The sequence below is a fragment of the Polyodon spathula genome, chromosome 3, assembly GCF_017654505.1.
Source record: "Polyodon spathula isolate WHYD16114869_AA chromosome 3, ASM1765450v1, whole genome shotgun sequence".
Lineage (NCBI taxonomy): Eukaryota > Metazoa > Chordata > Actinopteri > Acipenseriformes > Polyodontidae > Polyodon > Polyodon spathula.
In genome coordinates, this window is record NC_054536.1 from 6,791,957 (window position 1) to 6,817,471 (window position 25,515).

Here is a 25,515-nt window from a genome sequence, read left to right on the forward strand (position 1 = left end):
GCATTTTTTAAATGTCAGCTGCAAGTCTTGTATACGCTATGGTAATTCTGTCAAGCCAAATGCCTGCTTTAACAGAATGACAAAATCAAACACATAATAAACAAAGTAAGTAAATCTGCTCAACAGCACGCTTCAGAATATGTATTTACTAACCTTAAAGTGCCACCTGCTGGAGAACATCTGTATACACAAATGCAAATAGAAGTGATCAAATATTGCATGAAAACGCACACAATTTTGACTGTAGAATGCACTACCATATCCCAACAGCAGTCACCGTGCATTGGTACTGTACTTTAACTGAAAGACCCGCACTGAACATGAATGAAGGCTGCGATTGTTAGAAGACACTGCATTAGGTATAGTACATGTGCAAGTTTTTATTTAGTAGTAGATAGGCAGCATAGATTCAGAAGAGGGAGCCCCTGCCTAACTGACTTAAGTGATAGAAAAAGTGGGACAATATCATGTATGTATAATGTAAGTCCCACATGAGACTATAGAGAACACGTAATGATACAGAAGTGCTTAGAAAAAGTGGTAACAGATACAGACTTGTGTAAAATCAGGGACCACGTGCCAGTTCTCACCCTACTACTGATCATACTGTAGAATTTCTATCTACAAAATAATGGAAAGACATGTTAGTTTTAGTGGGTAGGAATTATTCTGTTAGCTCTATATAGTTTAACAGTAGAGAATCTCATCAGAGGAGACCACTAAGACGATCAGAAAGTTAAGTTTCGTAATACAACTCTAGGGGAGTTATGCAAAGTTACAGTGTGATCCTCAACTTAGACCCCACCTAGAACTTTGTCCCTCTATGGTCAAAGGCCAAAAACTATTGCACTTGATGAAGTAGAGAGAAGGACAAACAGGTGAATCCCTGGACATCTTATAATGACATTTCACTGAAGTTTCTAAAATCTTTCATGGCATAAGCAAAGGAAGCAGATAACTACTTTACTCATTTACTGCATGAAACTGTTTCCCTTTAGATGGGCTGCACAGCCATAACTCCTTCCCATCTTATGATGTACAGTCTGGGCATTGAAACATGAAAAGACAAAACACAACAGCACTTGAGTTTTTAATTCTGCAAGTTTTATTAAATGTTATTTTCTAATTTCTTCTACCGCAAAGGAACATGTTTCGTTTATACAACAAATGTTGTAGTTCAAGATGTCTTTATTCTAGTGTTGCTTCTAAAATGACCAAAGTACATTTCATCGTTGACATCCTTAAACATCTTCAAAATGCAGACTAATATAGTTCTGTATATAAACTGTACACAAATACAAGGCACTATACACTGTGAATTCATATAGAAAGAAATACTTTTTTTTCCTCTTCATTAAATCCATGCCTTTAAAAATACAAACATTTTATTTGATCTTAGCACTTAAAATATTACAGAGGACTGATAATAGTATTTCAAAGTGTTTAAAATTTTTTCTAATATATATATATATATATATATATCTATATATATATATATATATATATATATATATATATATATATATATGGCATTTTTATACACACATTTTGTTTCTTCTACATATCAAGATATGACACAAACCCTTTATAGAGAATATATATATATTTTTTTTTTCCTTCCTAGGTGTTTATATAAATATAAATTCTTTATGATGCATGAACACACACAAAATAACACCTTACAAAGAGAATCTTATCAAAAATTGGTAGGCAGTATGAGGCAGAGTGATATCTTGCAGATGTCTTTGGGACAACTGCTAAATATAAGTGCGTACAAGGTCTATGAATATAAAAGCATTGCTGCTCTGAACCTGAAAATCCACTCCACTGGAAAAAAAAAAAAAACTGCTCAGGGGTCTCCTAAACATTTACAACAGAAAAAAATATATATGACAAACTAGTACAGGCAGGCATATCTACAACCTAATTTCTTTCTCTGATCTTCCTCTCTCCCTCTCAGTCTCTTGATGATTAGAGGAGACTTCACACCACTGCTGGTTCGAAGATGCTTAAAGCGATCCTAGTGGCAGGTCCAGCACAGTCCTGGTGGGCCAGACCCATCGGGGCTGCACACCACTCAAAACAGGCCTTTGGCTTTCTTTACTTTCACTTGTTTCCAGGCAGGAAGCGCCTCATATTCTTCTCTCACCATGTCTAACGCTTTCTGAAAATACGAAGACCGAAACACAATTACTACCTTATTTAAATAGGCAGACAGATTATGATTATTACCCAAGAATTACATCACGGAGAACAAAAACCAAAAATACCAGCCAAGCAAAACCTCTCCTGTTTCAATCAGAAATATCAAAACACCAGAGTTCCTCACGTGCTACCTTGTCTGTGTTGTGTAACCAGGTTTAACCCATTAAGTACCAAATAAATGTATCTTTGAAAAAAGAAAAAAAATCAGAACACAAGCTGTTGTTTATGTAATTTGACATGTTATATTCAGACTTAATTTTTGCTGGTTAACAAAATTAGAGTAAGTTATCAGAACAATATAGTTAGATAAAATAACAGGTAGATTCCAGTTAAAATGCTTCAAATAATTCTAAAGCAGCCTGTACTTAAAAGAGGACAATGGCACTTAATGGGTTAAGAATTTTGTTTTACTTAATTTTTTTAAATATTTTTTTAAAAGGCACAATGGTACAAATGAAGCTATCCAAACTGGAAATTGGTAAATGAGGAAGGCTGAGGAAGTACTGTAAAACCTTGAAGCAATAGACATAACTGGTGGTGGAAAATGTCAAAAACTGCCATGCATGTGCTGAGACAAGGACGAGTGTCTGGAAGTTGTTGTCAGATTCGGCAACAAAACTGAGGGCTTGTACCCATTTAAAAGAAGGAAAACCATATACACTTGGCATCAACAGCCAATTTCCATCCCATCCAAATTCACCAGATATTCGCTCTCCATCACTTAGCTGTGGTGCAATAAAACTAGCAAGTGATCAAATTGTGCAAACGGGGCCTAATTTCACTTGGTTCCAAGCATTGCAATGGCCAAACCTTGGAACCTTTGAGAGAGAAAGTGCTGTTTAGTTTAAGCAGAAGCTGAAGTTGTAGACAAGCTTGTCGAGTGACAAGTCGTGATGGTGTTCTGCAAGCCTCCAATGAACAGGCTCACTGCACTCACCTTCATAGTTGACTCTATCTCCTGGAATGTGAAGTGAACAGTTAACAGTGGGTTCACTCTGCAACATACACTGCTACAACATTGTGACATGAATTAAGCTGGAACACCTTTCAGGAACATCTGTACAGATCCACTCCTTAAATGCATAGACAACCTTTACCATTACAAACCGTAAAACCATTACTGGCATTGAGAATGGTGGATCCAGAGGTTTTTCTTTGTTTTCATTCCTAATGTATTACTGAATACATCTGAAATGCAAAGATGGGCTAATCACACAAAGAGGAGAAGAATGCTTCTCAGAGACCAGTAGTTTGGATAGGATGAGCAAAATAAAAATCAGACAGACACTACAATGTAATGACTAAAATCATTAACCCCACCCATGACCCTACCTGTCTCCAAGCCAGATTCAGAAGTTTTGTGAGGCCAGAGTTTCAACGCTTGGTTCTCGCTCAGCTTGACAAATAGCCAGTGAAGATGGGGTATTAGGGTCTCTGTTTGATCTGACTAAGGATCTTCCTTGGCTTACCTAAAGTCACCAGTGTGCTCCTCAAACCTATCAGCACCAAGTAATGATTCACAGAGACAAAGGTTGTCTTGGCAGTACCCATCCCCATCAAGACATAAATAAGGCATTGCTGGCTGAACTGCATCTGCCATAGGATTTAGACATGGTTGGGATAAAATATGCAGGAAGCCAATGGAAGGGTGATGGCAAAATTCTTCATCATCAGACAGGACACTTTAAAAAGAAGCCTACAATAATGGATACATCATATGAAAGATGGTGCAAATGTGTCAAATACCATGCTTCAAAACTAAAGCCAAAACAGAATTAGTTGCAAGCCACTTTTTTGGGCTTGGATAACCCTATCCGCTTTCTTGTATCAGAGTGCGTTTGGTTTATTCCTAAGCTGCTGATCCAGTCAGAAGCTCTTTACACAATGACACAGGGCTCAGCCACTTCATGCTGACTGGGCAACTCTTGCATTCTCTCTTGCTTTTTAGGATTATGCTATTTGCTGAAAACCGTAACACACTTCATTTAAAAATATTAATTCATATTTTGGTTCATTACAGCTGTAGCAACATTACAGATGAAGACCACATTAAAAACAAATATTTTTTCTATCTCCTTTTTTTTTTTTTTTTTTTTTTTTTTTTTTTAAATAGTCTTAGATAGACATCCATGTAAAAAAATAAATAAATAATTGAATCTGCCATGAAAAAAGAGCAGCGTACAGCACAAACAAAGATCAAGAAGTCTACAAGGCTGATAATTATTGCTCACCTCAGGGGGTCACGGATTTGTTTCCACAGCCCCAGTCAGCATCATTTTAATACATAGTGAATTCTCACTTCATTAAAAAGCAGCTTGGTGTGGGTATGAAATATCATAGTTCGCTGATATATTTTCTTCTTGTTAAGATTCCCTTGCATATCATTTTCTGTGTCCCTCAGGAAGATTAAAGTACCACCGCAACCACAAAACAGAAAATATACAAAGCGATTCTAAACAAGAATACTACACTGGCAAACATGACTGAAATGTGTCACACTTGCTGTATAGATCGAGTTGCTCCCAGGGATGATAAATTAAATTAAATTGTACTTGATGTTCTATCAGCTGTGGAACTGGACATATTCCTCACCTCAAAGTCGTCGTCTGAAAGGTAGAGTTCCAGCTTCAGGGGGTCGACACCCTCTGGGAGGGGCCTGGCCAGCAGCTCATCCAGGGGGTAGACTGTCTTACACAGCCGGGCCAGTACGTCCTCCACCAGGATGATCTGACTGCACAACTCTGCCTCCTGCAGATCAGCGACACCCGCCACCATTAAGAACGAGCACTTTGTAAAAAACAAACACTCAAAAAACAGTGCCGAATTAAGAAATACTGAAAGAAACTAAAATTCAATGAGAAACCGTTCCACTGGAAGACACTGAAGAACACTTCTAGTGAAACACTTGTCATTTAATTTTAGATTATTTTATTATTACTGCAAAATAAAATAAATAATAATAATATTTAACATGTCCACCAGATGTGCACTGAATGTTGCTGCGCAAATAATGGTTATTGTCTTTGTCACTGGCGATTGCACCTTGTACTGTGCTACAAGGTGTTACTGGTATACAATTTTTTTTAGATGCTTCAGTATACCAGTATGGAAACTGGTATGTATTCTACAGTAACTGCTAAAGTGACAGCAGGACTTGTATACAGTAAGAGCAAGTCTTCGCATTTAAACTTTACCCATCAAGCACAAACCTATTTCTTCAAGATTCCTTACAATGTGGATTTGAAATGGCTAGTGATAAACATAGTGTACAGTAGATACTAATAACAGTGCACAGGTCTGATGTATTGAAAGAGTTCTAGAACAGCCCTTTGTTTCAGAGACACCGGGTCAGGAAGTGGCTGCTCATTACCCTCTCTGTGATTTCCGCAACATCCTCTCTGTGCTCCCAGCTGGGGAACATGTTGGTAAACGTCAGGGGTTCCAGCCCAGCGTGGATCAGGTAGGACTTGGGAGGTTTCTTGTAGTTCTTTTCTAAAATGTAATCAAACAAAAACATTAAATTTAGAATACCCCTTTAGTGGTTCACTATTAGGAGAAAGTTGAGCAAGTGTAATTACATGTAGTAATATATCCACACGGATATCCTCAGTCAGTGTGCTCGGGAGACACAAGCAGGCCAAACAACACTGAAACAGTTAATTGGAAAATTATACATGCATTTGTGTTGAATTGCATGTTATTCACACAAACTGTGGCTCACTTATCCTGCGAATGGAACCCTACCTCTGCAGTACTGCAACACAGTCTCCATGGCACACTTCCTATCTGCATCCCACCGGATTCGAGCAGAGCCCGCAGTCTCGCTGTCTGTGGGCCACCAGCCCTGCCACAGGTAAACCTCGTGGTGATTGTCGACCAGAAAGAGAGCTGTGCAGCGAAAGACAGTATTAAAATGAGGGCTGTTTTTGGGTGGTGGGTTAGGAATGTAAATGCTGTACAAATCGTTGTTTCATTTTTTGTATTAATTCACATACTGAAAAGTTGCATCAGCTGTAAAGATATACAGCGTCTGATTGATCACTTTGTACTAAGTCGGGGGCAGTACAGTATTGAAGTGGCTGGCGATTTTAACAATGCATGTCACAGGGAAAGCATTACCTGGCTGTGGGGCGGTGTAAAGGTCTTCTTGTAAGAATGGTAAAGAGTTCACTAGCTCTGCATGCCTTGAGTGATAGAGGTACTCCGTGGCAAGAAACTCCCCAGAAGAACTACTCAGGATAAACAGACGTGGCGTAAAGTTGAATTTACCAGGATCTTGAGAAAGCAAAAAGATATAGATCATTTATTTATTTATTTTTACAGGTTACTGTAATAAAATAACTATGTTTCCGATATATTCCAGCTTTAAATGTACTTTTGATGAGCTGCAATCCTACCTTGCAACATACAGTCATAAGCTTTCCGGTCTCTCTTTCCCACAGCTTCCCAGAATCCTACTGGCTCTGCTCCCTCATCACATTCATGTATCGTCACTTTACTGCTGCTGTGAAGTCCAGCTTCCAACGGACACCTGCAAGCAGAGTGTTAGAAACAGGCAGTGCTGCATCTCTTGTACTTCCACGTATTTGTTTACATCTTTGAGTGTTACAGAACACACTGTAACGTTTGCAAGAAACTTGTTACTTAATTTCTGCTCTTTCTTGTGTCTGTATTGCATGATACTCTTACATAAAGAATTTGTCATAAGGATCGTAATGTATCCACGTTTTACTCCCTCCTGCAACTCTGCTTGTAGTTTTCTATTCTTGCAATAGACCAATTTTGTCAATCACACCAACACTGCTGCAAAAGTGAGAATGAATGCAATACAATGCTCATAATACTAATAATAATAATACGTATTTTTCCTGCCTAACGTGCCTGAGAAAGTTGAGAAATGTATTCCTCCGTTGATACAGTAAGTACAATTGGGTAAGAAAATGAATTCCAGAAAGCAGGTTAGTAAGCTAGAATGCAGAAATCAGGAGGTAAGTTTATATGCCAGTCCATCAGTATACAATATTGCAAGTCTCATATGTTTGTATGGAAATATTGCACACACTGTTCTTTTATCTTGTTAGCTGCAGTCCTTCCCACATCCCTGGTGTGTGGCTGAGCCTTGCAGCCGTGCCACAGATAGATAATGGCTTTGTTGACATTGAGAAGGATCATAGAAGCCCTGGAGCGCAGGCTGCTGCAGTGACAAGCCGTCTCCAGCAAGTTCCCTTCAACCGGGACCTCTCCTCGCACGCAGTACAACCGCCAATCACCTGGGAGGCAAAAGTATAGATGCAGTTGATGAATTCCACTCACACCGCACCTCTCAGCCTCATGTGGTCTCAGACTTGTAGAAATGCATTCTTTTAAAATGTCTTGTACACAGTTCTTTGCTCATACAGAGAGTTCCTATTTCTTCCTTTCTGGCTGCAAATGAAAATGTTACCACAATTCTCCTGGATATGTATTATAATACACTGTCTGTGTGACTGCTGCCACCAGCAGGCTATAACTAAACTACTGTAGACCTAGATCCCCAATGGTTTTCCATGTAAACAAACACATGCAGGGGAAATCCAGTGGAAATCACAGAGACTTCCTTGTTGATGTTAGTTATCCAAACCAACACCCTAATCCTGTCAGTCAGCAGATGGATTTCATCCAAATTCCCGTAGCCTGTAACCTGAAGGACAAAGCAGCTGGAATATTAATAATATTTACTTTGCGTGTTTTCTTCTTCCTCTTCCCTTTTCCCTGAATGCACAATCATCCCTCCATTGAAACACTGCAGGAAACAGGGGGGCTCCTTTCCTTGTAACACCTGAACCTGTGGGGGGGGGGGGCAAAGAAATAAAAAAAAGTTATCCATTTGAAACAAACTTTGAAATTCTCGACTTGGGAAGGGAATAATAAGTTTATTAACTTAGTAAATAGTGAAATGTGTAAATTGCCATTTTCACAGGCTAAAAACTTAGGCCTGCACCCAGTCCTGTGTTTGAACTTCCCTTGGTTAGGGACACAGTACTTCGTTTCCACTGCAAATCAGAGCCGCGCTGGTCCCGAGCCGGGCTGGCCTGGTACAGTACCAGAAGAACCTGGTCTAGTTTTTACTGCAGGGACATGGCAGGGCCGGGGTAGCGCTCTTAAACTGCTGTCACACATATTGAGGAAAAAAGCAAACACAATGCACAGGAAAGCCAAGCACTATTTCATATAAATCTGTACTATCCCTACACAGAACTGTTACCTTTTCACTGCATATTTCTTATGTAAACACATATTATTTTTTCAGGTATCCAAATTAAAATGAGTTCTGGAGGCCAGCACTGAGTGCAGGGTTAGTGTGACTTTCCAGCCCTGTACTCAGTAACTGAACGCACTTACCTGAGCTCCCCTCTCCTCATCCAGCTCCACTGTCATCAAAGCAGATGTCCCCTTCTCGCTCACCGTCGAGTGCCGCCCCTGCCAGAAGAAATAGGCACATCTCTCCTTCCCAGCGCCAGCACTACGAACCTGCTCCGGATTCTGCCTTTTCCCAACTGCAAGAGAGATTCAAACAGAAGATCAGCAGAAAGCATTAACAGCAATACTAACAATGTAGACCACCCTGTATGTGGTGGTGGGAAAATTAAGAGTGAGCTCGATTCTATTCAGAAGCTTGTATGCAAGCTCGGACCTACCAAGCAGAATATCATAACATAAAAGAATATAAGCATTCTGCATTTGGATTCACAGGGCTACCTTGCTGGATAAATATCAACTAATGCTATGCACTGCTAGCTAATGATAAATGTTAGATGATGCCAAGTCAAACTGTGGCATTTTGGATTATTTCAAACTTGAGGGGATTGCATTTCAATAACATATTGATTGCTTTAAAAAGTCAGGTGGCAAATGTATTTATTTTTAAATGTTAGTAATCAAAAGATGTAGATTTCAAAAAGCTCAAATAAGAGCACTCGCACAGAAGCCAATTCCATGGTTCATCTCCAGATATCGCACTTGTTAGTGGATGAGTATTCACATTGCAAAACTACAAGTGCAATGTTGCTGCTAATCCTCCCATGTAAAGAAGCTGCAAGGTTCTTAAACTGTACTTCCAAAAACTGCATTTTAAAATCAGTACCTGCTGCATACAGCAGAACATGTGCAAAAAACAGAAGAAAACCAAATACATTTAAATGCATCTATGTTGCTGCCACTTCATTTCAAAACTAAGCAATGAAAAAATGAAGTATTTTTGCAGCAAGGCACAGCATTCAATTTTTAACAATGGTCAAGTAATTCCCAAATTCCCAGAAAAAATAAAACTTGCCAAAAATAGCATATGGCACTGATGATACAAAAGCTCCTGGCATTACTGCCCCTTGTTGTGAGTGATTTATGAGACAATACAAAAAGTTATTCAAAATACATGTAGAATTGGTAAAGGGCTGCTTTCCACTAACCTGCAGCGCTCACCATGTACTTCCACTTCACCACATACGTGTCTCCTTCATGGAACTGCCCAATACTCTGCTTGGGCAGCCGGCTGTAGTCAAACTCCAGAATGTGCCACACATCTATGCCCTGAGTGGTGATCTCAAACAGCCTCCTGTCATCCCCTTCCACAAACCCCGAACCGCGCCCAACATTCATGCCATCCAGCACTGTGCCCACTGGAGTCTTGGGCACTGGCAGCATCAGCTCTGCACTGTACGGCTTAAACTCATGACCATGCTGCTCATGCTAAAATTATGGTGGTGGGGAAACAAACAGAACAAAAAAAAAAAAAAATTATATTCCACATACGCACATACATATATATATATATATATATATATATATATATATATATATATATATATATATATATATATATATATATATATATATATATATATATATATATATAGTACCAAGTTCAAATTTCATAGTTTAAAAAGCATTACTGTCCAAATGGTCATGGAAGTTAGATGGCCCACAGTTTGCATTGATCATTGCTTTCAGTAGCATTTTTGCTGGTTGAAAAAGAAGGAACTATGGCTCCTATGCATAACCCTGTTGTTGGTTTTATTTTTTAGTTTAAATAAAATTCACACCCTTCAAAATTATAAATGATGAGAAGGAAATTATTATTATTATTATTATATTATTATTATTATTATTATTATTAGGGATTTCACTATGGGCCGATCACCAGTTTGAATGAATCAGCCCTACCTTCTGCTCAGTGGACTGTTCATTTCCATTCTTTGGAGGCAGCTTCTTCGATTCTGTCCAGTCCAAGAACTTCTCTTTGAATAAAGTTGTTTCGTTGTGCTCAGTAAGTCTGCCAAAGATAGCCCAGTCAGGACGCCCCTGGCCTTTCCTATAGAAACAAAAACAACAAAACACCCGATGAAAACATGCAACTGATTGGAGGTCTGGAGTCTGCAAATTAGCACAAGCATTTCAGGTTTTCAAAATTAATCAACTTCACAAATATCTTTAGAAGGTCCCCACATCACTTGCTTCAGCCAGATGAGACTATACAATGGCTTGCGAAAGTATTGACCCCCCTTGGCATTTTTCCTATTTTGTTGCCTTACAACCTGGAATTAAAATGGATTTTTGGGTTTTTTGAGTTTGTATCATTTGATTTACACAACATGCCTACCACTTTGAAGATGCAAGATATTTTTTATTGTGAAACAGACAAGAAATAAGACAAAAAAACCAGAAAACTTGAGCGTGCATAACTATTCACCCTCCCAAAGTCAATACTTTGTAGAGCCACCTTTTGCAGCAATTAAAGCTGCAAGTCTCTTGGGGTATGTATCTATAAACTTGGCACATCTAGCCACTGGGATTTTTGCCCATTCTTCAAGGCAAAACTGCTCCAGCTCCTTAAAGTTGGATGGGTTCCGCTGGTGTACAGCAATCTTTAAGTCATACCACAGATTCTCAATTGGATTGAGGTCTGGGCTTTGACTAGGCCATTCCAAGACATTTAAATGTTTCCCCTTAAACCACTCGAGTGCTGCTTTAGCAGTATGTTTAGGGTCATTGTCTTGCTAGAAGGTGAACCTCCGTCCCAGTCTCAAATCTCTGGAAGACTGAAACAGGTTTCTCAAGAATTTCCCTGTATTTAGCGCCATCCATCATTCCTTCAATTCTGACCAGTTTCCCAGTCCCTGCCGATGAAAAACATCCCCACAGCATGATGCTGCCACCACCATGCTTCACTGTGGGGATGGTGTTCTCGGGGTGATGAGAGGTGTTGGGTTTGCGCCAGACATAGCATTTTCCTTGATGGCCAAAAAGCTCAATTTTAGTCTTATCTGACCAGAATACCTTCTTCCATATGTTTGGGGAGCCTCCCACATGCCTTTTGGCGAACACCAAACGTGTTTGCTTATTTTTTTCTTTAAGCAATGGCTTTTTTCTGGCCACTCTTCCGTAAAGCCCAGCTCTGTGGAGTGTACAGCTTAAAGTGGTCCTATGGACAGATACTCCAATCTCCGATGTGGAGCTTTGCAGCTCCTTCAGGGTTATCTTTGGTCTCTTTGTTGCCTCTCTGATTAATGCCCTCCTTGCCTGGTCCGTGAGTTTTGGTGGGCGGCCCTCTCTTGCCAGGTTTGTTGTGGTGCCATATTCTTTCCATTTTTTAATAATGGCTTTAATGGTGCTCCGTGGGATGTTCAAAGTTTCAGATATTTTTTTATAACCCAACCCTGATCTGTACTTCTCCACAACTTTGTCCCTGACCTGTTTGGAGAGCTCCTTGGACTTCATGGTGCCACTTGCTTGGTGGTGCCCCTTGCTTAGTGGTGTTGCAGACTCTGGGTCCTTTCAGAACAGGTGTATATATACTGAGATCATGTGACAGATCATGTGACACTTAGATTGCACACAGGTGGACTTTATTTAACTAATTATGTGACTTCTGAAGGTAACTGGTTGCACCAGATCTTACTTAGAGGCTTAATAGCAAAGGGGGTGAATACATATATACGCACCACTTTTCCGTTATTTATTTTTTAGAATTTTTTTAAACAAGTTATTTTTTTCATTTCACTTCACCAATTTGGACTATTTTGTGTATGTCCATTACACAAAATCCAAATAAAAATCCATTTTAATTCCAGGTTGTAAGGCAACAAAATAGGAAAAATGCCAAGGGGGGTGAATACTTTCGCAAGCCACTGTAAAAGGACATTTTGTAACTATTACCTAAAATGTTTGCACATATTGAAGTGCTTGGCTCAAAATCTTAACTAGAAAAAAACTGCTTTGCATGGACAGCTTAATGAAAACAAACCAGCATCTGAAAAGGAAAACCAGGTCCCAGGGGCTCTCTACATTGGTTTAACAAACCTTTAAAATTGTAAACTCTGCAAGGAGCCTGAAGTCAGACTGTCTGAAAAATCTTCACAGGCTTATACTGTATTTACATCCTGTTTGCAAAACACACATTGTGTTCACGCAAACAAAACAAGAAAAAGAATGAATAGAAACAGAATGTGCAGACCAGCTAGTGCACAGCATGTTGGTTTCATGTTTGTATTGAAACCATTTTGTTCAGGATCAATGAAGTCCAGGAAAGGGAGGAGAGCCTTTCTGCTCCACTCATTGGATTAAAAAAAGCTGACAGCAGCACGAGCACACAGTAGAAATGAGAGCTCCCTGCCTGGGTATGAGCGCGTTGCACTCCCCCGGGTCCAGAGGATTGATGTCGCAGTTGGTGTAGTCGAAGGTGCCGTTCCACAAGTGCTTTGCCAGCTGGAACGCCACCTTTCTCTGAGCCAAAGTAACCTCTTTCCCATGCCACACGTACACCTCACTCCCAAAATCGAACACAAGCACCTGCAAAAATACAAACACTAAATTAACTGCTGATGCCAACAGATGGCCATACTCATTTAGAAACGTTCGGCCCAATTGCTTTTCACTAGGATTTTGGACCTCGGTTCTACCCGACTTTCTACCAGTTTCAAGTTCTTTTGTGACGATTTAAAGCAAGTTGACTACATGGACACACTGGATACCATTATAATAAAAATGGTACAATAAATCTTGCCAAAAACACCTGACATGTACAAAGAGAACAATGAAAAAAAGAATAGGGTACACACACACACACAAACACTAACTACGTGGCTAAGTACTAAAGTAAAGTGAAAACAAAAGATTCAGGCATTCAAATAAAATATTATACATATGTTCTGGTAATGGTTTGGTCCGAATTTTAGAAGCGTAATGAGAATGGACAAAAACAATAAAAATATAGTTTACTTATAAAATGGCTACATGTAAACCTCACTTTACATCCTATTAAAAGTGTCAACAGCCCCAGAGACAGACTGGCAATGCAGAAAGAGCTGCTGATACACAGAACTGGTCAGCCTGGCTCCTGGGGTCCAATGTAAAGCATGCTGCAGCCGCTCCAGTTTCTGACCTCTTTGGAGTTCAGCAGTGTGCACCGCGGCACTTTACCCCAGAAGTCATCGACGGGGACAAGCTTGTCGTCCAGCAGCCTGTAAATGCAGTTAGTTTCTACTATTGCACTTTCATAGAGCTCATCTTCCTCTGGGCTTCCAGCACCTACACAGAAAGAAGACGATACTGTTTCAGCTGTATTAGCACGGTACACACTTATATGCTACTGCTAAATATTGTGCTCTTTTTTTTTTTTATCTGAATAGTTTAAAATCACAACCAAAAAAAATAAAATCAAAAATCCACACACTCTCAAAAGAAGCAAACTTTGTAATAAACTGCAGTACAAAAAATGAACATGTGAACACCCCCCCCCCCAGCTGGCACCCTGGGATCCTTCAAGAAGCTGCGTGATGAGATTCTGGGATCAATAAGCTACTAACAACCAAACAAGCAAGATGGGCCGAATGGCCTCCTCTCGTTTGTAAACTTTCTTATGTTCTTATACAAAAGATGATAATTCCAGTACCCTGATAGTTGGACTGTCCCCCCAGTAGTTTCCAGAACTCTCTCCCTGCGTGGCTGTGCGTGTTGATTCCTTCCTCTATCGTCTGCACATAAGCAGCTCTGCAGCCCAGGTCTCTCTTTGTTTGGATAAAGCCTGCAAGTTCACTGGCCTAGAGAGGGACAAGATAAAGATGTGTGTGCGCTGTTGTGGTGGACTGAAGAACTGTACGGCATCAAGCCTTTCATATGACCATGCAGAAAACAATTTCTTTATTTCAAGCTACACACATTACTTTGGTTGAGTATCTTCTAGATTATATCAAATTCAGAGATATCACTGCAAGATTATTTCTGCTTGAGGAACACCATTTTTAAACAGATTATGTAATAAAAGAAAGCAGGAGCCAAAAAACGATATCATAGAATGGACTAAACAGTAGACAGCAAGTGCACATTGGCTGCTCATCAAGCAGCAGAAATCAATAGGGAAAAGATTCACAAAGCTGAACTAGACATTTACTTTCATAAGGCCTGAGTCCGTCAAGAACCCTTTCAAACCTTCAAAACAGTCGGTTTTCATTAGTTTCAGGAGCAGTGAACTTCCTGCAGCTGCATCCTAACTAATCTTAATTTCCTCTGTTTGATCATCACTCCTCTCCTTTGTGCAGAATTCCTTTGTATCTTTACAAAGACGTGGGAAACCCTGTTAATCTTGTTTAAGCCAGGGGTGGAAATGGAACACAAACTACGTTTTGACTTGCCAGCTCGTTTAACATACACTACTACAACCAATGTCTGTGCAGTGTCTTGTATCCCAAAAGCACGGAGCATCAAACAAAATCAAGGAAAGGAGGACACTGCCAAAGACAATCAAAACCAGTGACGTGCGATGTGTACAGCCACTCATTAATGACTCTGTGCAACGTAGAAGCATGCACCACATCGAGGAGACCGGGGCATTACAAATAATTTCACAGTGGGGGGGATACTTGTAGATTAGTATTCAAGACGAGAGCCCTCTTGCAACAGTGGTTGGCTGATCTTTAATTGGCATGCCTCTTATTTAGAGGACGAGAGCTTATTCAGATCAGGGCCAAAGTGGCAGCTGCACCACAGTGTGCCGTGCTGATTGCAGTGCCCTGGAGACCAAGTGAAGCCACAGTGCAGCATCTCCACTAGCCGTGCCACAGTGCAGCATCTCCACCATCTGTGCCAGCCTTCCTTTTAGAACCAGATTATAGGTTACAGTTCAACCTGAGCTATCAAATCAGACTCCACAAAGATTGCCGTCAGAGCACACTTTAAAAGGTAGAGTGCAGTGCATTAATATACACATTAATGCTCCTGGACTGTTTCACATCTACCTTGTTTTAATGGGACTAACAGACAAGGATTGATGCTTATATTCATGGGGTTTTCCCCTTCCATTTGTACTTGCCCTATCAAGACTCTTACAAATAACACAACGTGAGTAACTAAAGCTCAGGAAACACAAAGCCACTTGTTCAGGAACAGTGGCTTGAAACTTCATTCTAGGAGACCGGGAGACCTAGTTTGAGGCAGCTTTGCTGTATCAAAGCCCAAGTCTCCTCTGGCATGCCATGCAGTGGTCTAAAACTTAGTATCCTGAATCCAAATTCCAAGCAACAAAGTGGCTTTGTGTTCCCTCATTTAAGGCTATCACATTGAACCCTTTTTAACCTAGATATACCTGTAGGTTTATATTGTGTAGTTGATGGGTGACAGAACTAATCCCACTAAAACCAAGAACAAAGATCATTCTATAATAAACAAACAATGTGAACAAGGTTGTATCTCTGATATATATGACACCCTCGCCAACTAAAGCAGCATCTACTACGATAGATTATAGATATAGTAGGGCCCCCTGACCTTGGCTTTCTCGATGACATTTCCAAACTCCCCTATCCATATGAAGCAGTGGTGAGGTGTAACTAGCAAGAAGCAGTCTCCACTGTTCAGGGATGATGCTCGTGGTTCAACCAGTCTTGTTTGTACATGTCGTCGCCCTGGTCAAGAGAACAAAACCAAAAAAAAAAAGTGAGTCCCTGTTAAGAGTACAACTCGAAAATAAACAAAATCAGAAGCGTAGGAACTGGCGTTGAGGTCAGAATGACAAACAAGACAATGGCATCAAAGACGTGTACAAAAAATGCATTTAAAATCAGAATAAAACACCGGACAATCCAATAATCTAACTATAAACATGCAAATGTGCAGCAAAAATAGGGGGTTGAAAAGTGATCTTAATAGTCAGCCAATAAAAAAACAACTTGCATACTTCAAAAATACTTTTAATCTTTGAGGATCCTCTAGGTGCAAGACTGCCGCAGGCTTGACCCCGCTGTCCCCAGAGGTGTCTGCTTGACATCTTTCTACCTTTTATGTCTCTACATAAATGTAATTGAAGAACAATGGAACCTATTGTAACAAGATTAAGGGCATACTGATCATCAGATCTACCCGTCATATTGTATTACTGTGGATATTTAACAGAACCAGATCTCCACTAAACTGGGCAATTCAGTAGCGTTAGGAACCTACACTAGTCCTGCACCCAGTGATCAGGATGCAGGGGTCTGTACAATCAGACCTCTGTAAAAAAATGTGTTTTTCACCTATAGCTGCATGAACAGCTCTTAACAGTAAACCTATAGGCTGTGAACCTGGTTATTTCAATAATATAGCAGGACTGGGAGCAGGACTAGGGACTAGTATATAGGTTTCTAACCCTGCAATTATTACATTCCAGTGATGCCAAAAATAAAGAGGGAGGGCGTTTGTATTTATACATGTTTAAAATTGCTTACCTTTGACCTGCATCAGCATTAGTTTCTTGTACGGCACAGCACTGTTGTTGGACATCTGCTCAGTTATATTGACGCTCCTGAGACTAACGCTGCTGAAGTTTTCTTTACTTGCCAGTCCAGCCAGTGCTACCTCTGAGTAACCTGAATTCTTGGTCACTAAAATAATGAACACATATTACTTTCAGCACCAATTCAAGTGTCATGGTCTCATATGGTATATATATATATATATATATATATATATATATATATATATATATATATATATATATATATATATATATATATACACACACACACACACACACACACACACACACACACATACATACACACACACACAGTACTGTGCAAAAGTTTTAGGCAGGTGTGAAAAAAATGCTGTAAAGTAAGAATGCTTTCAAAAATAGACATGTTAATAGATTATATTTATCAATTAACTAAATGCAAAGTGAGTGAACAGAAGAAACATCTAAATCAAATCTATATTTGGTGTGACCACTCATTGCCTTCAAAACATCATCAGTTCTTCTAGGTACACTTGCACATAGTCAGGGATTTTGTAGGCATATAGTCAGGTGTATGATTAAACAATTATACCAAACAGGTGCTAATGATCATCAATTCAATACGTAGGTTGAAACACAATCATTAACTGAAACAGAAACAGCTGTGTAGGAGGAATAAAACTGGGTGAGGAACAGCCAAACTCAGCTAACAAGGTGAGGTTGCTGAAGACAGTTTACTGTTAAAAGTCATACACCATGGCAAGACTGAGTACAGCAACAAGACATAAGGTAGTTATACTGCATCAGCAAGGTCTCTCCCAGGCAGAAATTTCAAGGCAGACAGGGGTTTCCAGATGTGCTGTCCAAGCTCTTTTGAAGAAGCAGTGGTCGGTCAAGGAAACTTATTGCAGCAGATGAAAGACACATCATGCTTACTTCCCTTCGCAATCGGAAGATGTCCAGCAGTGCCATCAGCTCAGAATTGGCAGAAAACAGTGGGACCCTGGTACACCCATCTACTGTCCGGAGAAGTCTGGTCAGAAGTGGCCTTCATGGAAGACTTGCTGCCAAAAAGCCATACCTCAAACGTGGAAACAAGGCCAAGTGACTCAACTATGCATAAAAACACAGGAACTGGGGTGCAGAAAAATGGCAGCAGGTGCTCTGGACTGATGAGTCAAAATTTGAAATACTTGGCTGTAGCAGAGGGCAGTTTGTTCGCCGAAGGGCTGGAGAGCTGTACACGAATGAGTGTATGCGGGCAACAGTGAAGCATGGTGGAGGTTCCTTGCAAGTTTGGGGCTGCATTTCTGCAAATGGAGTTGGGGATTTGGTCAGAATTAATGGTCTCCTCAATGCTGAGAAGTACAAGCAGATACTTATCCATCATGCAATACCACCAGGGAGGCATCTGATTGGCCCCAAATTTATTCTGCAGCATGACAACGACCCCAAACATACAGCGAAAGTCATTAAGAACTATCTTCAGTGTAAAGAAGAACAAGGAGTCCTGGAAGTGATGGTATGGCCCCCACAGAGCCCTGATCTCAACATCATCGAGTCTGTCTGGGATTACATGAAGAGAGAGAAGCAACTGAGGCTGCATAAACCCACAGAAGAACTGTGGTTAGTTCTCCAAGATGTTTGGGCCGACCTACCTGCCTACCTTCAAAAACTGTGTGCAAGTGTATCTAGAAGAATTGATGCTGTTTTGAAGGCAAAGGGTGGTCATACCAAATATAGAGTTTTCTTCTGTTCACTCACTTTGCATTTTGTTAATTGATAAATATAAACTATTAATGTCTATTTTTGAAAGCATTCTTACTTTACAACATTTTTTCACACATGCCTAAAACTTTTGCACAGTATTGTGTGTGTGTGTGTGTGTGTGTGTGTGTATACATATATATATATATATATATATATATATATATATAGCTCTGGAAAAAATTGAGACCACTGCAAATTTTTCTTAAATCAGCATCCCTACATGTATGGCAGCCATTCCATTCCAGTGTCTGTTGAATTCCAACACAGGCACACCTCATTCTACTGAATGAGGTACTGATTAGGGGATCACCTGAACCAAATCTTATTTAATGAGGAAAAGTATAAAAACCACTCCTGTGGTCATCACTATCCTCTTGCAATAGGACCAGCTGGATGGCAAAACAGTGCTAGTAGTACCTCAAAAGTAATTGGAATCAAAAAATAACTATTGACCATGCCCAAAGAGTTGAAAAGGAAAGTTTTGAGTGAGGAAAAGAAGGGTTCAATTCTGGCTTTACTGGCAGAGGGATACAGTGAGCGTCGGGTTGCTTCCATCCTTAAAATTTCAAAGACGACGGTTCATAAGAACAAGGTCAAGCAGCACACATTGGGGACAACAAAGCTACAGACCGGCAGAGGGCGAAAACGACTCTCCACTGACCGGGATGACCGCCAACTCATTCGAATGTCACTCAGCAACCGTAGGATGACATCAAGTGACCTACAAAAAGAATGGCAAACGGCAGCTGGGGTGAAGTGCACGGCGAGGACGGTTCGAAACAGGCTCCTAGGGGCAGGGCTGAAGTCGTGCAAAGCTAGAAAAAAGCCCTTCATCAATGAGAAGCAAAGAAGAGCCAGGCTGAGGTTTGCAAAAGACCATAAGGATTGGACCGTAGAGGACTGGAGTAAGGTCATCTTCTCTGATGAGTCCAATTTTCAGCTTTGCCCGACACCTGGTCATCTAATGGTTAGACGGAGACCTGGAGAGGCCTACAAGCCACAGTGTCTCGCACCCACAGCGAAATGTGGTGGAGGATCGGTGATGATCTGGGGGTGCTTCAGCAAGGCTGGAATCAGGCAGATTTGTCTTTGTGAAGGACGCATGAATCAAGCCAAGTACAAGGTTGTCCTGGAAGAAAACTTGCTTCCTTCTGCTCTGACAATGTTCCCCAACTCTGAGGATTGGTTTTTCCAGCAGGACAATGCTCCATGCCACACAGCCAGGTCAATCAAGGTGTGGATGGAGGACCACCAGATCAAGACCCTGTCATGGCCAGCCCAATCTCCAGACCTGAACCCCATTGAAAACCTCTGGAATGTGATCAAGAGGAAGATGGATGGTCACAAGCCATCAAACAAAGCCGAGCTGCTTGAATTTTTGTGCCAGGAGTGGCATAAAGTCACCCAACATCAATGTGAAAGACTGGTGGAGAGCATGCCAAGACGCATGAAAGCTGTGCTTGAAAATCAGGGTTATTCCACCAAATATTGATTTCTGAACTCTTCCTAAGTTAAAACATTAGTATTGTGTTGTTTAAAAATGAATATGAACTTATTTTCTTTGCATTATTCGAGGTCTGACAACACTGCATCTTTTTTGTTATTTTGACCAGTTGTCATTTTCTGCAAATAAATGCTCTAAATGACAATATTTTTATTTGGAATTTGGGAGAAATGTTGTCAGTTTATAGAATAAAACTGTAATGTTCATTTTACCCAAACACATACCTATAAATAGTAAAACCAGAGAAACTGATAATTTTGCAGTGGTCTCAATTTTTTCCAGAGCTATATATATATATATATATATATATATATATATATATATATATATATATATATATATATATATATATATATATATACACACAACACACACACACACACACACACACATATATACTGGGCATGCCAAAGAACATGACCACTTAACTGGTCTGTTGTGTTGAGTGAAGTACTATTTCTAGGTTGTCAGTGTGATACAAAAGTTCAAACTGCAACAGTTAGCAGCCATACTAAAGGGCTACCATATTCTGTAACAGTAGTGCTTGTACACCTCTGTTGCTTATTTGTTGACATGCTGAATAGAACTGTGTATTGAGATAATGAAAGTGGACCCACAATTCCATCTTACCTGTCAACAATGCTGGCACTCAGTTTATAAATGGAAATTAGGCTGGACAAAAATAACAACAGTGATTGAAAACAAGGCAGGAGTGGGGTTGGGTGGGAGTGCTGATTTGAAAGCATGATAACACACTTCAGAGTGACCAAATGCCTACGGGCAGGGGTTCATTTGTGCCAGGTCCCAGATTAGTTTCCTAACGATGAACCGAATGGAAAAAATAAAAAAACACGCTTTCATGTTCCAGGAATTAAATGACAAAAGTGTATTATACAATTATATATTTTAAGATGTGACATCTGTGAGCAAGGAAATTACTATTTTTTTTAACACCCCAAATGATGAAACGCCAAAAAACTAGCCCTAACAACAGCGTCGTCGCTCCTGTTCACCAGAACCAGTGGTATTATTCAAACCTGAAGAGTGGGTTAAAACAGCAAAGATACAAAACCTATGATTTACAGAACCATCCATATTTATGCTTCAAATTCTCAAGGTCGCACGTTAGGCTGATAAACAGAAATGCTATACAATTATAAGATGCAGTACCTTTGTTTACAAATGAACCCCTGGATACAGGAACATATCTGAATAGCCTGTTGTGTGTCACTGCTGTCTCAATCACCAGGACAGGTTCATTCATCTTGGCCTTGTGCTGAACACTCCTAGCAATGTGGATATTGGACCATATTTGAACACCCTATTGTGTGCTATTGCTTTCACATACATGCAATTTAAATTTTAAAAGATAAACCTTTTCCTTTTTCCAAACTACAATGGGGGGGGTGTGTGGGGGGGGGGGGCTGTCTATAGAGCAACCCATATTACACAGGATTCTGGAATGTTAATTGTGACTATTAAGAAAAAGTCAAGAAACTTTCATTACAGCTCATCGCAGTTGTTATCAGATGTACAATTTGAGTGAATTAGCAAATCAAATAATATGCAATTACTTTGTTTAAAAAAAAATGTTTTAAAAAAAGTGGCTCTTACACCAGTTAGGTTTGTTTTGTTCTGTGTGAATAGACCAAAGACCCCATTTTGCTCCCCCCACGCCTGCTTACTCTTCTCCGCTCTCATCCTCTTTGATTCCATGAAGGCAATGTTGAGCCTCTGCTCTGTGTATTCCTGGTAGATGTCGTCTCTCGCAGCGAGCAGTTTCAGAGGGTTTCTGGATGCCTGAACTTTGCGCGTCGGCCTCACAGCTCGCTTGTGTTCTGCCACTGCTGAGGTGAGTCTAGTGCAACAGCACAGAAGACATTTTGAAACAGTTTCACAATACCAGTGCTACTCCTCCGCCCCCTTCCCGACCTATTCCAGTCCTGGTCTTTATTCCAACCAGGTTCTAAATTAGTGTATTGCCTCTTAGCAGGTTAACTGTTTTAGAACCTGGAAGTAAAAACCTGGACTGGATCTCAAGGGCCAGAATTGAGTTCCACTGACAATACAGTAATTATCATAGTCATTTATTCATGATTTTGATGATGCACAGTATTATCCAGGTTATACCACCTGTAGACATACAAACAATTACATTTTGGTATGTTTTTATATTCTTTAGGAGCTTTTAAGCTCTTTAAAATCACTGGAAACAGGCTTGGTTTCACATGCTGCCCTCTGTTATAAAAGTTTCATTAGTCAGTATGTTTAATATTTTTGTAGAGTACTATTGGTTGAAAAGCTTTGTAGGAATTCACTCTGAAATTCAGGCTACTTGGTGTTGTTGCAGCTTACAGTATATAAAAGAGTGCTGCCTCGTGGATTGTTTCCCCTGCTACTCCCTACAACTGTTACCAGTACATTCAGTGTGAAGAAGCCATGTCTAAATATGCAGGTATGGTTCCATCCACCTTCTGCATATTACTTTTACAACATACAACTTTTCAGGTTGAATACCCTATTACATATAAATGCAGTACTCAACTTACTTTGGTGTAAGAGGGTCAAAGATGACATCAAAATCGTCTTCAGCAATATCGAAATCTCTGGGCAATTGGGAGAAATCTTCTAAAGGTCGGTAGAATTTGGCAAAAATTTCATCATCGTCCAACTTCATCACCTCTTTTACAGACTTTTCTGTCACGGTTAGCATTGTCTCTTGCATTCCACCCACTGTAGACAAACAGAAACAGCATACTGAATGTGTCGGAACAGACAGAGGTGGCCCCAAAACAAAAGCAGCCCCAACAGAGGGCTACATCTATAAATTAAACTGCATTGTGTTAATCATTAGGTGTGCCTTTGCAATTTCGTTAATGTATTTAATACTTGATTTTGAACACTGATATTAATGGATGTCCTTGGGGGGCAGGAAGAAAAATACCACAAGAGGAACACATTCTTGCTTCAGTGTATTTAATTCAATTAAAAGGGATGAGGACCCTTAACCCACAAACAGCTATGTTTTCAGGAATACGTAGCCATACCAGTTTTGGTTGTGTCACCTAATGCAGAACAGGGAGTTATTTCAATGTGCAAGGCGAAGATTTGTGGATCCCCTTTTCACTTGTTTTCATGATCCTTTTAATCCCTGACTTTCCTCAATTATGTTGTAATCAGCACTCTTGGCAGGCTAGTGATTTTCTTAATGTTCCACATGTGTTTTCCTTACACATATGCTTTTATAACCCCTTCGTCACATATTTTTTATATTATGATTATTATTGATTTATTAGGAGATGCCCTTATCTAGGGTAACTTACAGTTGTTACAAAGTATCATTACAAAATAACACATTACACAATATCACCTGACAGATAAGAGCAGTTAAATAGTCTTAAGTCTTTCCCCATGAAAAAATTAAATACAGAAAAAAACAACGGCAGTCCCTCCTTCCTGACTTCTCTCATTGATTTGTTCTGAATACTTTAAACCCACCCTAACTACTCAGTGGTAGCACATTCCTACATTTCTATTGAAGAAACCGAACAAGCGTGCAAGATTTTAAATGAGATTACAATTACTGGAGCGGAGGACTGTTCTTTCTCGAGAGATTTAAAGCTATGTTACAGTTCCATAGGGAGCACGTACAAGCTCAGAAACCACAGAAGAACATGCCCGTGACCATAAAGATTTCTGTGGAAGCCAGCAAAGGAGAGAAGGTACATGCAGTGTGTGAGCACTGTCCAGTTAATGCTATTGGCGAAACGCTCAAGAATTTTGGAAAGTAACCGAAATCAATAATTCCACACAGTATACAAAAAGCTAAAGCCCCCCTACCCCCCAAAAAAGCAAAATTTACATAAACTCGAAAATAGCTAAAAATAACCACTGAAAAACTTAATAAAAGCAGAAGCCCTAATTATAAAACAGATACATAGATAGGAAACTTAACATGGTAACATTGTGCACACAGTGACAGAGGAATAGCAAGAGACACTGTGCTTTGGATTAGCGTGGGAAAATGCAAGTCAGGAGTAACTAGTGCTTGCTCTTGCTTCAACCACTTTATGTGGACAGTAGAGAGGTAAATGCTTACCATGCCATTGCATGTATTCACACCAGGGAACAGAACTACTCTGCAATACTGCACTGTGAATTAATTGGATATTTGTCATTATTTATGAAGGTTAAAAGGAGAGGCCTACGTGTACACTGCAAGTATTTTGCTGAAACCAACAAGGACAAACTAATAAGTATATAAACTAACCTTTGTTGAGTCGGCCCAAGAAAGACTCCAATTTGTCAAGCTTTCTGTCAGACTCCAAATGCATATCAGGCCTGGCTTCAATTTCTTGAGAGAAATAGCAAAAAAGATTATTTCACTGTTAAAATTACTGAAATATCAGAGAAGCAGACATTAACCTCCACACTACCAGTTAAACATTTTGACACATTTCACAAAACTACTTCACAAAATTCACAAGACATGTACATACAGTAAATAAAGGATTGAAAACACACTTGCTGCTATGTCGGGTGATTCCTCGATTTCTTTAGAAGGAAAAGAAAACCATTAATATCTCTCCTGTTATTGTTCAGACAGTATCTTCTTTACCCCCCCCACCCCCCACCAAAAAAAAAACCACCTAATATCAAAATAAACAGTTTTTATTACTACAGGGCAGGACACAAACGTACACTCTCCCAGCGCATGTCAATCACTTTATACAATCCCCACTTAACCAAGTCAATCAGCAGCCACTAGTCTGCTAGAATCAGTCATGACACCAAAGCAACAGGGCATTCTGGTACAAATTCATCACAATCTTGGTTACCTTCTTGAGGTTTGGAAATGGCAGGCGTGGTGTTCTTTATTCTGGCTGGTGAGATAACAGGACTTATTACTGATGGAGGTGCCAAGCCTGCAAAAAGAAAAAAGTATACATCTTGCCTTGAAAGAATTTCTGGAATTAGGGTCATGCAGTCACATGGCCCATAGGGAGACAATAGTTTCTTCTAAAAGGTTGCCGAGAGTGGAAAGAACCAACTCCTTTCCAATCTGTGTCATCTATAATCGATGAGTCACATGATTGTTCAATATGCTCAACATTCCAGAAACCAGGAAATCAAGCAGGCAAAGCATGGGGCAAGCTGAAAGGTTCCTCGCATACAGTAAAGCACAGATCTATCATAACCAAGAATACAAGACAGACTTGTTAACAGCACTGGATTTAAGGGATTTAGTCACTAAAATAAAATGCATGTGAGTTTAGTCCAGCAGTCACCATTT

General features: G+C 39.9%; 1 protein-coding gene across 1 annotated transcript in view; it reads right to left on the reverse strand.

Moving 5' to 3' along the window:
• Nucleotides 1-1,532: 1,532 nt before the first annotated feature.
• The window catches only part of LOC121311532 (supervillin-like), a 30,878-nt gene continuing 6,895 nt past the window's right edge, over nt 1,533-25,515 (reverse strand). Inside the window, exons 6-27 of the mRNA XM_041243971.1 lie at nt 25,061-25,147; nt 24,747-24,776; nt 24,493-24,576; nt 22,772-22,955; nt 21,908-22,080; nt 16,941-17,096; nt 16,003-16,139; nt 14,132-14,279; nt 13,622-13,767; nt 12,854-13,029; nt 10,405-10,552; nt 9,651-9,930; nt 8,587-8,741; nt 7,924-8,029; nt 7,268-7,475; nt 6,603-6,736; nt 6,325-6,480; nt 5,950-6,093; nt 5,576-5,697; nt 4,798-4,953; nt 3,143-3,163; nt 1,533-2,164 (exon numbers count right to left, since the gene is read on the reverse strand). Of these exons, the coding sequence (XP_041099905.1) occupies nt 2,078-2,164; nt 3,143-3,163; nt 4,798-4,953; nt 5,576-5,697; nt 5,950-6,093; nt 6,325-6,480; nt 6,603-6,736; nt 7,268-7,475; nt 7,924-8,029; nt 8,587-8,741; nt 9,651-9,930; nt 10,405-10,552; nt 12,854-13,029; nt 13,622-13,767; nt 14,132-14,279; nt 16,003-16,139; nt 16,941-17,096; nt 21,908-22,080; nt 22,772-22,955; nt 24,493-24,576; nt 24,747-24,776; nt 25,061-25,147 (3,038 nt within the window). The 3' untranslated portion in view covers nt 1,533-2,077. The remainder of the gene's footprint in view (nt 2,165-3,142; nt 3,164-4,797; nt 4,954-5,575; nt 5,698-5,949; nt 6,094-6,324; nt 6,481-6,602; nt 6,737-7,267; nt 7,476-7,923; nt 8,030-8,586; nt 8,742-9,650; nt 9,931-10,404; nt 10,553-12,853; nt 13,030-13,621; nt 13,768-14,131; nt 14,280-16,002; nt 16,140-16,940; nt 17,097-21,907; nt 22,081-22,771; nt 22,956-24,492; nt 24,577-24,746; nt 24,777-25,060; nt 25,148-25,515) is intronic.